This window comes from Abrus precatorius, unplaced genomic scaffold (genome assembly GCF_003935025.1).
Source record: "Abrus precatorius isolate BTA unplaced genomic scaffold, Abrus_2018 Scaffold5, whole genome shotgun sequence".
Taxonomy (NCBI): domain Eukaryota; kingdom Viridiplantae; phylum Streptophyta; class Magnoliopsida; order Fabales; family Fabaceae; genus Abrus; species Abrus precatorius.
Genome location: NW_020874395.1, coordinates 13,660,257 through 13,673,729, shown reverse-complemented (window position 1 = coordinate 13,673,729; position 13,473 = coordinate 13,660,257). Strand labels below are relative to the sequence as shown.

The 13,473-nt window shown below is 29.6% G+C and overlaps 1 protein-coding gene across 2 annotated transcripts; it reads left to right on the top strand.

Moving 5' to 3' along the window:
• The first annotated feature begins 2,416 nt into the window (after window positions 1-2,416).
• Window positions 2,417-6,839, top strand: LOC113867125 (eukaryotic peptide chain release factor subunit 1-3-like). 2 transcript variants are annotated; one of them, XM_027502164.1, is made up of 5 exons: window positions 2,417-2,518; window positions 3,407-4,887; window positions 5,028-5,126; window positions 5,231-5,304; window positions 6,535-6,839. In XM_027502164.1, the coding sequence occupies exon 2, from the start codon at window positions 3,432-3,434 to the stop codon at window positions 4,743-4,745; it is 1,314 nt and encodes a 437-aa protein (XP_027357965.1). In that variant the 5' UTR covers window positions 2,417-2,518; window positions 3,407-3,431; the 3' UTR covers window positions 4,746-4,887; window positions 5,028-5,126; window positions 5,231-5,304; window positions 6,535-6,839. The 2 variants fall into 2 exon arrangements, with proteins under 2 accessions (XP_027357965.1, XP_027357966.1); XM_027502165.1 differs by having other exon boundaries at window positions 2,438-2,518; window positions 5,028-5,304; window positions 6,535-6,815.
• Window positions 6,840-13,473: the final 6,634 nt, after the last annotated feature.

The window sequence follows — 13,473 nt, the reverse complement described above, 5'->3', positions numbered from 1 at the left end:
TGTCATTAAAAATATTTACATATATTAGTTTAGTACCCATACAATGCATAGTATGTCATTTTAAAACAAATATATAAAATTTAATAATTAAACAACACCATTTTATAATTTTATGTAAAATCGTATATAATAAAATTATTTTAAATAATAAAGTTCTTTAAAAATTATTTTAATTTAACTATATAATCATAAATATTATGTGTCAAAATATAAAAATTTAGAATATAATTTATTTTAAAATAATTCCTTTATTGTTTAGTGTCAAATTTTTTTAATAAAATGTCAATAATCAATATATATTATTAACCATAAATTTTAAAAAATAAGATTCTTAAAAATAAACTCTAGATAAAAAAAATATTAAAATAATTTATATATATATATATATATATATATTAGTCTTTATGAAATGTCTAAAAATTTGTGATATAAGTGTACAGGTATATAATTTTTATTTCATTATTGAGTGATAGCATATTTAATTGTAATTTAAATAAAATATACTTTAAAGTGTGTTTATACTTATATAGTATAATACAATTTTTCCCTAGTAAATTATTTTTTGTGCATTACATGAATCTTATTGAATTAAAATATTTTTAATAAAATTTTAAAAATATATCATATGAATATTTTTAATTTAATAAATTTTATACATTAAAAAATGGTAAAAAATTTTATTGTTAATAATATATATTTTATTATATTAAAGATGATTAAATGAATTATTCACTAAATAAACCAATTAACACGAATTTATTTCAGCTTAATCAATAATCTTAAATTTGAGTCTTTAAATATACAATTACATTAAATATTTGAAAAAAAAATCTTCATCACCTATAATTATCTTTCTCAATTTCACTAGAATTACATTAATATAATAATATTTTTTTTTAAAAAAAGTTTTGTTTGATATAACTCTTAAAAAATACACTCATTTATATTAAAATTTTATATTTATTACAGATGATTTTGTAACTGATCAATTATTGTCTCCCATAATAAATATATTTTTTTTATAATTAAAACAAATTTATATTAATGTAAAGTTAAAGAACACTGAATAATTCAACTCTTAACAAATTTAGTCATAAAAAAATTTACATTAAAGTCTTATAAATAAAAATAATTGATGTAAAAATTGATTCATAAAGTAAAATTATTTGAATTTAAAATAATTTAAAATATTAAATATATCAAATTATTTTAACGTTCTATAATATTGTGATGTAAATATTTCATCTTTTGAACATGTAATTAAAATGATTGAATAAGATTAAAAAAAAAAAAAAGAGAAGAGAATCATAAAAGGATGACATTATTAAAAAATGACTTTATAATAATATTAAGGAGAAAGATTAAATTTTATTGGCATAAATTATACTCATTTTATATCATCAATGACTTTTATACAAAATATAATAATATTTGTTGATTAACTATTTTATATATATATATATATATATATAATTTTGACTATTTATATCAAATTTTATCAAAATTAAATTAAAAAAATGCATTAAATGGTTATATATATTATATTACTTTTAAAATATAAAACAATATACCAAATAATTTTAGATTGATATAAAATTTTACAAACATGTTTTACATAATTAAAAATTTTATTTTAATAATTAATTTTAAAATTAAATTATTTAATAAAAACATTAAATGCTATAAGAATAATTATAACTTGCACAAATATATTTTGATATTACCGTAATATTAAATGTTATATTTAATAAATACGGTACATAATTAATTTAAAAAATATGATAATATTATCTTCATTAAATGTATTACATTTGTAATATTTCTATTAGATTTTAAATATAATATTTGATGTTTTATTTTTCATAAAATTTATGTTATACAAATTTTGTTTAGTTATAAATTAATAACAGTGTTAATAATTCAAAATGTTGAGAATGAGTTTTATATTAAAGTTTAATTACGGTTAAGAATATTGATAGATTAAAAAAAATTATTATTTACCGTAGACATTGACATTGTACGAATATGGATACTAGTCTATATTTTCCTATCAAAAAATAGAGTTTGCTTATTATTACAGTAATATGTTTATTATTATTCTTTTAAGAAATATTTTGTCTATAATATTATTTACACAATTTTTTTAAAAATGAGATGAATAGACACTAATAAACATTAAGAAAAAAGATATTAAACGTAATTTTATGGTTACAAGAAAATTAAGAAGAACCTTCCAAAATTCCTTGCAAAAAAATCTGGCACCACAGAAAATAAATAATTCCAGTTAGAAGCATTACTTAGTGGAAGAAAAATTTAAAAGGTTGGGACAAAATGGTATTTTTAATATCCACCGCCAAGAAAAAGCTGACAGAAGGCTCCTGACGACGCCGTTTGATTGCCCTTCAAAATCCCCCACACACTCTTCACAAACAAATCAAAACATTTGCGAGTTTTCAGCTAGGGCACGCTTCTCTCTCTCTCGCGGCCTCCTCTCTCTCTTGCGCCGCCCCCAAAAAAGGTACCTTTTTTCGCCAATTCGAATCACCGATTCTGCAATTTCAATCATCTAATGTTTGCTTGTTCAATTATTTATCGTATTTTGTTTACTTTATAGCTTTTGATGCTGCGATTGCTTATAGTTTTCGTCGATGTTGGTGCTTGTGTTGTTGTGGTCATCATCGTTATTTTTATAAGGTTTTTGTGTCTGGGTTGATCAAATTAATGGACTTGTGCTGTTGTTAATTGGATGTGTTTTGTTTTGTGATGCTTTAGAGGCACACATGTGTGTATGGATATACTAGGATTAATATATGCTATTGCGAATCTGTGTTTGGGGTTTTTTCTATTTTAATATTGAGTTTTTTTATTTTTTGTGGTTTTTATGGTGTGAATTTTTAATTTGCAACTTGCATGAGGGAGAAGGTAAGCATGGAGCAGAGTGAGAAAAAGGGTTTTCTTTTTTTAATAATAATAATATTTTATTGTGCTTTTAATATATCTGCACCTAATATCCTGTGTTTTATATTAGTTTATGTGACGACCTGTCGATAAAGTATCAATTTTTATTTTCTGTGGTGGAGGGGGTGGTTGGAATTTTCTGGGAAATAAAAGTGTAGATGGTAACCTGTTTGAATCTTAATATGAAGCCGTGAATAGCTTTCTTCTAATGCATGTGTTGAAATGGAACGAATGGAATCTTGTGTCTTTCCGTTCCTTTTTTCATCAGAGTGCTATGTTTTTGGAGGGATGAAGGTGAGCTATGATTTTTTTAGGGTTGATGTACAAGTTTAATTTTTTTATTGAATTATTATTACCCCTTGGTACCTTTATATTCGTTCTATGCTCTGAATTTCTATCTGTGTGGATATGGATGTGGCTTATTTGTTGTGATTTTATTTTTTCCAAGGTTATTGGCCTATTATTGTTCGGAGATGGCTGATGGTCATGAGACAGATAAGAACATTCAGGTGTGGAAAATCAAGAAATTGATCAAAGCTCTTGAGGCTGCTAGAGGAAATGGGACAAGTATGATTTCCCTTATCATGCCCCCACGCGATCAAATATCTCGGGTAACCAAGATGCTTGGTGATGAGTTTGGAACCGCATCGAATATCAAAAGCAGGGTGAATCGACAGTCAGTTCTTGGTGCAATCACTTCTGCTCAGCAGAGGCTTAAGCTTTATAACAAGGTCCCTTCAAACGGCCTTGTTCTGTATACTGGCACAATTGTGACAGAAGATGGGAAGGAAAAAAAGGTGACTATAGATTTTGAGCCTTTCAGACCTATTAATGCATCTCTCTATCTTTGTGACAATAAGTTTCATACTGAAGCTTTAAATGAACTTCTGGAATCTGATGATAAGTTTGGATTTATTGTCATGGATGGCAATGGTACTCTGTTTGGGACCTTGAGTGGTAATACGAGAGAGGTGCTTCATAAATTTAGTGTGGATCTCCCAAAGAAACATGGAAGAGGAGGACAATCAGCTCTACGGTTTGCCCGTCTTCGTATGGAGAAGCGTCATAACTATGTGAGAAAGACTGCAGAGCTTGCTACTCAGTTTTACATCAATCCTTCTACCAGCCAACCTAATGTTTCTGGATTAATACTGGCTGGTTCAGCTGATTTCAAAACTGAGCTTAGTCAGTCAGATATGTTTGATCCTCGGCTTCAGGCAAAAATACTTAATGTTGTTGATGTTTCCTATGGAGGGGAAAATGGGTTTAATCAGGCCATTGAACTATCTGCTGAAATACTGGCCAATGTGAAGTTTATCCAGGAGAAACGATTGATTGGAAAATACTTTGAGGAAATCAGCCAGGATACTGGAAAGTTTGTTTACGGGGTTGATGATACTCTAAAAGCTCTGGAGATGGGAGCTGTTGAGACACTTATTGTCTGGGAAAATCTCGATAAGAATAGGTATGTCCTGAAAAATAGTGCTACTGGTGAGATTATTATTAAGCACTATGGCAAGGATGAGGAGACCAACCAAAGCAATTTTCGGGATCCTGTGAGCTCTGCTGATTATGAGGTTCAGGAAAAGACAACTCTGCTGGAGTGGTTTGCAAATGAATACAAACGGTTTGGTTGCACTCTTGAATTTGTCACCAATAAATCACAAGAAGGTTCACAGTTTTGCAGAGGTTTTGGTGGGATAGGTGGGATCTTGCGCTATCAACTTGATATGCGATCATTTGATGATTTCTCTGATGATGGAGGCTTATATGAAGATTCTGAATAGCAATCAAGGAAATGCTTCCTACTGCTGGTGCAGGAAAGGGGGTCAAAATACCTGCACCAGTATGGGAGGTGGTTGCACTTGCCGGTGCTGCTCCTCCTCACTTGTCTGTGGTGTTGCACGGAAAGTTTGATTGTGAATCGAGGTTTAATTTAATTCCCCCTTACTTTATTATTTTTTTTGGAGTAGGTTTAGAAATTAGTAAATACTAACCAAAATAAGTTTCTGATTGTAATATATATTTAAAGCAAGTTTCTTTAACTTACTGTTATAATATTTTTTCAGATGCTTCCCCCAAAGTGCTTACTGATTCAAGTAACACTATTGTTCTCTTATCCTTCACACCGGCACCACCAATTTCTGCAATGTTGCTCGCAACATCTGGTGAAAATTTGGCTTATCTTCTTATATTTAGGTTTTTGTTTAAATCTTCTTACTTCATGTCCATGTAAGTATTCCCCTGAACATATCTGGTTTTTGTCTTTTAGCTCCCCTACTATGTTCTTGCAAGGCAAGAACAAAGACTTGTTCCCCATGGAAACACAACCTAGCATAAATGAAGGTCAGTCCTTATGAATGAGCTAACATAATCAGTTTATGTACTTTTCAATATTCCTTTGCACATTTTAGCTTTCATTATTTGAGCTGCTGAGAAATTGAACGAAGCTGTTGAGCTGTTTTATGTGCTTTCCAAAGCTATGACGCTGGTTGCTTTATTGTTTACATTATCTGTTAATACACTAATTTTAAATCTTAACTATAGCTGCTCCATTGTGAGAAAAACTTCATTTCTAGTTTAAGAATTGTCTATTTCCTCATAGTTGGACAAAATTGATGCCAATCTGTGTCTTATCTTGGAGACTTTAGAGAAATAATACTTAGTCTATTTGGGTTGTCTACTGAAAGATTCTTTGCTCTTGATCCACGAGCAAAAATTTCCTTTTTATCTTTTTCATTAACTTTTGTATTTTCAAACCTATTTTGTGGTATTAATTGCAAATTTCTTAGCTTACATCTTAGTCTTGTATTACAGCTTTCCTTATTCTTATGTATTCTTTTTGATGTTACGAGATTTTAAAAGAACTGAAAATTCTCTTGCTTTGTTTATCTTTGTTGAACTTTTATGCGTAACTTACAAAATTCTTAGTTCAACCTCTGTTGAACATGATGATTCAAGGTAAATTCAGCTTTGTTGCTGAGTAGAAATTATTATCCATTTTATTTTCTATATTTGATGGTCAACAGTAACTTCTTTTTTATGATTATAATTTGCTATGAAAAGAGGCTAGGTGAGGGTTTTTTTGAGTGCTTTGCATTAGTATTTTCTACCAATTTATGTTTTTCTGCTGATACTGGTTTCTACTAGCCATGATGATGAATGCATTAGTATGTTCTTTGTTTAAATGTTTATATGATCAATGTGAGTAAATGACCATTTGAGTGTTGATAATGATCGGCCAATACTCTTCTCATCTATGCTTCATGTGTAATAATGTTCAAGAGTACATCAAGTTATTTCTGTACAGGCAGTGCTTACAATGGCAATCTGCCATTGCTGGGTTACATTGTATGCACCAAGGCAGTGCTCTGTAATTAGTTGTAGTTTGTACCAAGTGTGTGTGTGTGTGTGTGTGTGTGGGTGAGCGCGAGTCTTTTCACTTATGCTGCATATATACATTTTAGCAGTGGTGTCTGCATAGGCTTGCGTCAACCGACCATCATTACATTCTCTGAACCACCATTGTCTTTTCGTCTCATGCTGAGTTTCATTCTTGTTTTGTGGGTTTTGTAGGTGAATCCAAGTACTTCATCGAAAGTAGTTATTCAAGGATGCTCCAGCATTGCTATACATGGCACTTGAGCGTTAGTCCATGACTATATTTTCATGCCTTAATCATACTTTCAGAACTGAGTTGGAATGTTCTTTTTTATTTTCTTGGTACTTTACACATCGTGTGCTTCTATTGACAGTATGACTTGTATTTTCATAGATTGCATTGACAATATGACTTGTATTTTCAGAGATTGCATAATGATTCTACGTGATGTGATTTTATGAAAGATATCTGTTTGTTATTATTATTATTATTATTATAGAAGTATATCTGCCTATCTCTATGAAGTGCTGGAGTTGGGTTGGAATCTTCCGTGAAATATTTTTGAAAATTCAATTTATGAAGTCTAAATTATCTTACCTTTGCTTTAAAACAGTATCTTTATGAAGTGCTATGTTGGCTGAAGTTTTAGAACATGCAGAACCGCCTGTGCTCAAGTCATTTCTTTCAACTACCATTTCTTTGCATAGAAATAATGGAAAAGGATGAAAAAGTGGCAAGTTTTTATGGACAAAATAAAGAGTATAATAAATATTTTTTTGAAGAAAATATTTTTAGATATTTCAAATCAGCCTTAGTGGTTGAAGATTACAGAATTGACAACTTAATTAGGGTTTCAAGAAGGAGAGAAGTTCGAAATAAATCGACGATTAGGCATTCTGAATTTTATAATCTGGTCTCGTTGAAATGAAAACTTTTCATTAAAATGAGTTAATTTTGTTTTTCTAGTAACCATTATAGTTATTTTAATTAACAAGTTATAGGGTGTTTTGACTTGTCCGCCAATAAATTGTGGATTGGTATATACCTCGTCACTTAAAAGAAAGAATAGAAGACTCAAATCTAAACCGTTGTGGTGGGTTGAGAAAACTTGTATAATATATTATTGGCCGAGAAAGCATATATAGAACATGTTTGTCAATGTGTGTTTTACAAATCCTATGGTAATTTTTTTCCTAATAAAGTTGTGTTTTAGAGAATTTAAGATCTATGATTTGAGATTTTGAGGGAAGTAGAATAACACGTTATCACCAGTGCGTGACCATAAAACTAGGGTCGCTTTGCACAAAATTTATAAGCAGAAATCTGGACTTGGGGTTTCTTTGTTGATTTTGGATGTTCTGTGTTACAATTATATGTTCCATACCCGGCAAAGCAAAATTCGACGATAAAAATTAAAATAAACAAATAAATTTAATGAATACTATCTGGTTCTGCCCCGTAGATTTGGTCATGGTGGGAATTTTGTAGCACAAATCTTGACCCATGCAGAAATTTTTTTGGGAAGGTCTCCCTTTGTGCAATTATTGTGAACGAAGAGCAAACGGTAAAAACTTAGCAAGTAGCTTCCTATTTAATACCTTAAGAAGTATCAATTGGTTTGATTAATTGTAGGGCCTTTATTTTAATTGTCATATATTAAGCGGGAAAATAATTATTGCAGGAATTCTGTAGCATCATATATTTATATATTCCCCTGCTATACAAAAAACTTGACTATATGATAGTATTTAAAATTCGTAAATGTTAAACTATTTCAACGGTTGAAAAAAAATCTGATTATTTCAGTTGTAAAGAAGTATTTAACTTCAAATGATAAGAATAATGTATTAATTAAGTGTTTGCTATAGTATTTCTAAATTTGAAGAAACATTACATATTTTTTTAAATTATACTAAAATATTAAAAAATATTTACATTTTTTTAAATAAACTACTAAATCTGCTGTTAAAATTAACGTTTATGATTGTTTTACAGAGCATAAAATATTTTCTCATTTTCTAAGAAGAATGAAAAATCACTCCGATAGTTATTAAATCTTTATCTCTGCCCAGAAACAATTTTCTCAGCAATAATTAATATGAATACCAGAAATTTTACTGTAGCTATTTTAGTATATTTAGTGTACTTGATAGATAGAATACTATATATAGTTGAACGTGATAAAATGCAAAATTAAAAGATTATTTTGAAATTTTCATTTGAAATATTTTCACAAAACTGATTGTAGGTTCTTCTCTCCGCTCCATACGAATAATAGGGCTGTATGATTTTGTATGTTTGTTTATCTTTTGCTCTTTTCCAATATTGTATTCATCACGAAAAGACTCATGCAGACAATATTTATACAGGTTATGTAGAACAAATTAATCAAGAACTAATACATTATTATTTCAATATAAATAATTATACAATATAAATACTTTTGCAAGTTTTTAGCATCTAATGATTATGTATCATTAATTGATTTATTTAGATAATACAGCTTTTATAGGCAATCTGTACTCCAGAAATTCTTATTCGTTATTCAATTTGATCAATCATAGAGTCCATTCTATTGCGTTATAAGAGGTATATAATCTCTGCCTTCAATATAATAAAAAAAATTGGCAAATTTTTTTGCTACACAAAAATCTAGGAGAAGGGAAAATTTCCCTTTTCCTTTTTGGCTTATTCGTTTGCTACAAGAAGTGAGTTATTAGGTACTATGGTAATTTTCTTAGGAGAAATGCTAAGCAGTGTCAGTTATTCAGGAAATAAAATGAAAAAAAAGTTATTAATGAACACTTATTATATAAAAAAATAACAATTATTAATATTTTTTTTTGTAAATACTTGAAAGCATTTAATAAACATATTAAATGTTTCTTAATCAGTGCCTCTTTTTATCAAGAAATTAGTGCCTTTAAGACATTTGCTAATGTGTGACTTTAGTAAATATTAAAACTTTTGAATTTAAAAATATAAAATAAAAACACAACCATATATTATCTTAAAAATTTACAAATAGCTAATACCTTTTCCTATAAGCAATTAAGATAGTTGAGTGAAGAATAAAGATATTATTTTTAACTTTGAAGGGAACAACACCTTAAATAGTCCTTTTTTAAGTAAATTGAACAGTTATAATGCTATGAGAAAATAGCAATGTAATCAATCAAACGCTGAACGAAATTGTAGTTATCCCAAATGTTGTTTTCTTCTCTCTCGAGAGATCTTAAGGCCACCAAACTAATCCACAAATTGAACGTTTTAGCAATAACATTATGGAACTGTAGGACCACAATTATACGGTGCAAGATATATGAGCGTTGATTCCATGTATTCTCCACTTTTTAAATGAGTCAAAAAAATAATGTTCTGATATTTGAATATCATGTTTTACAAGCATAACCAAGATGAATATTTCAAAGTTATGATAGTTGACCCGTTTGTGTTTAAGTACAGCAAGGCATGGTTGCATTCACAATCATACATTTCAATATCATTATTAAGTGACATCTCAACTGTTCATCCGGGCCCTTGCACCCACATAATTAAGTGAACATACTCAATAAAAGTTTCATTCAATATGCAAAGATATGATTAAGATATTTGGTCAAATTTGCATGAAATATATGAATTAGCTATATAATCCAATGTATAGGTAGAGCTTATAGGAACACCCCCCCTCCTCTCCCAAATGAAATAAGAGTCTTGCAAGTTCCTTGCAATTTCTTTGGCCAATAAGATAAGCAAATAAAAATATTAAAAATTCTTTTTGGGTTCTTAATTAATGAGGTTGGATTTTAGTTCTAAACATTCAACAAACATAATAAAGAAATCAAACTATTGACATCAAAACCGACAATATCATGTGCAAATTCGATGATCTATTGGATGGAAAATCACTTTTGATGCTCACATATCCATACCCTCCTGTCTCATGTAAAATTGTGATGGAGATGTTTGAGGCCATCCATTCAGAATAATAACAAGATACCCCAAAACCCTTTTTAATTTTCCTCCATTTAGTTTTGTTTCTTTTGTCCCATTCAGTTACCATTTGGAAATGTTTCTGCATTTCATAGGTGCTTCCAGGAACTATGTATTACCCTTTTTTCCATTAAATTAAGCAACATATAATGAAAAATTGTTCGACACTGTACACCAAATCCTTCGTCGGTAACGTGACAGGTGTTACAAATAAAAGGTATAATTCCTTTTGAGAATTGAGGAGATCATCACAAATATATAATATTGGCTCTGAAAATGACTTTTGTGTATATGTAATGCTAATGCATACAAATTTGAATTTAGGGTAACATTAGGTATGAAATATCAGAAACCCACCCAACTCTCAAACCATGGATACATGTATATTCTATGCTCTTCAATTATGTGGAATTCCTTGGGCTATTGTTTGTGCACTGATATTTTATCAATCATGAGTGTTTCTTCCATTTATGCACCTTTTCAATTGAACAATGGAGGAAAGTTTCCTTAAGATAGAGGAAGTACAACAAGAATAAAGATGCATGTGGAGGCCCAAAAACAAATCAAGGAAAATGACATTTGCAGCTTCAGCTTTCAAGGAGCGATTCAAGTACCAAACGTTTCTTCAAAGTTATATCAAAACACTTAGGTAAAATTAGAAAGGTCCATGATTGATATTATTCATGGGGTCTTCCATGACCGTAAATATAACTAACTATATTATGCATGGGAAATTTGCAAATATAAATTGCTTGTGATCTTAAACGTTGAAGTTAAGGCATGAATCAACAGTGGTTAGTGGTTAGCATTGGCCCACTCATGTATATGTTCCTACCCACTTTGAGGGTCTATTTATTGATCGCATGTGTTAGTGGATAATCTTTCTCTTTAGGTACCGAAAAAATTGGCTTTTGTCCTCTGCCTTTATTAACCCAAATAATAACGACAGGTCTGTGAAATGTTTTGTGAATTTAGTTCTTCTAATTGTTTGTTAAAACATCTAAGAGACACAATTTCTGTTCACAATCAATATATTGGATATTTAGGTCATAGTAAACTAATAACACCCTAAGAAAAACACTTTTGAACAGTTTTCGAAGCATTTCAAAGAATTTTTAATTAAGAAATTATGTATAATTTTAATTTTTTCAACTTATTTAAATAATTTTTACTATTAAACTTTTTAATTATTTTTTATTGAATCAATGCTTAATTAAGTTGTTTATTCAAACAGGTTCAAAATAGGTTGGAGATTTTTTATTATGATTTATAAATATACATCTATTGAACTATGAAATAAACTTGGTGTTAATTAGTCATGAGTTTAATTAAGAAAACCCTTTTTTTTTTTTCTCGAGACATTTGTCCCTATCTTGCCCAAGAATGAAGGCCTGAATATGGTTAATTTCTTTAATTATCAGATCCTGTATGGTGCAAATCTATCATAGATCAACCCCAAGTGGGAAGCCTAAACGTACGGCTAAACCAAAGATCTTCTTTGTATTATACACATGCACTAGCTAGGCTAATTAATTTAACAAGTATATATAGCTAGGAACAAAGATGGTTTAAAGGGTCAACTGCAACAGTTGTATAGCCTCATCCCCTTTCTGTAGTATCTTTGTCAGGGCATATAATAAGACAACAACATATATATACCACTAAATCATAACTATTTCTTATCCATATAACTTTTTTACTTCAAAATTCTACACAATCATCCATATTACTTTTTTTACTTAAAAATTCTACATAACCATTGGTTTTCATAAAAAATAAATAGAACTCATAGATCTATCAAGCTTTTGTGAATGAATTGAACAAACTATAAATAATATAAAGAAGGCTAAATCAATAATTTGATCCCGATATCCCAGAACTGCTTTTTAATTTGTTTTAGTCCGTAAACATAAATTTTTTTAACACTTCAACAGTTATGAAAAAAATTACAAATACTTTTTTTGTTGCTTGTTAAAGTTATACTAGTGTTAATTTTTATTGAGTTAATTTAGGTTAAATTAAAAATTTGATTCTTATACTTGACATTTTCATTTTAAAAAATGTTCTTACAGGAAAAAAAAAGTTAAACCTCATTGTTGTCTCAACAAGAAAAATAATTACAATCTAGTTATTACACAAAAGACAGCTAGAATCAATTTGTATACGTTTTTCTTTTTCATATAAGGATAAAAACATATGCAACACTTTTAATGTAAGGATAAAAGAAAACCATATTATGTGTAAGAACTAAAATATGAGTTTAACCTTGAAAGAATTAACAAATGCAAAAAGGCAATGACGATCTATCCTAATTACCGCCAAAATCTTGCCTTTTGAAGGCTTAGCTGTAAGTGATGGGATTTGGTAGCTCTTTTACAGTAATGTGGTACTCTTGAAGGCTATGGATGGGGACATTGAGGTTAAGGGTTATAGGTTGTGGCAACAATGGAGTTGTTGCCACTAATGACCTGAGAGCTACATCATATTGGTGGGTCTCCACCAGGCGGCGTTATGCCTCTTTCAATTATCTTTCATCTTATTTGTGAGTTTTTGTTTTTCTTTATTCATGCTTGTGTACAAGATATGAGAGGGAGAGGGAGGGTTATTTTGAATTTTGTGAGGGTCTATATATAGGGACAAATAAGAAGTAAAATCTATGTGAATGGGTCCCCTAAACTTTGAGATTGTTCTTGCAATGTGTTTATTATCATTTTTAAGTGTTAATTCTCATTTTTATTTAAATAGTTTTTTTCTCATAATTATATTAGTAATAGACACTTAGCTTGTTCTTGCCATTCACAACTATTGAGCAAACCTAGATGATCTCTATGCTTTGGCAAGCACACTAGGCCACCCATTAAGTTTCAAAGATGGCGCACACACTTTTCTGCCAAGCTAAGCACTTTGGTCACTGAAAATGTTGTGGCCCTCTTGTCATCATGCCATCCTTACCTTACCAATTACTCAATACTTTTTTCACCCCCCACTTTCTCAAATGCTTGTATATCAGTATCACAAATAGTATATAGTGTATCAAGACAATTCCGTGAACATCTAGAAGATAATTATATATATTCATTGGTGGTATGAATTTAATTACAATAGGTCCAATCATTGGGATCAATATGGCTAGCTCATGT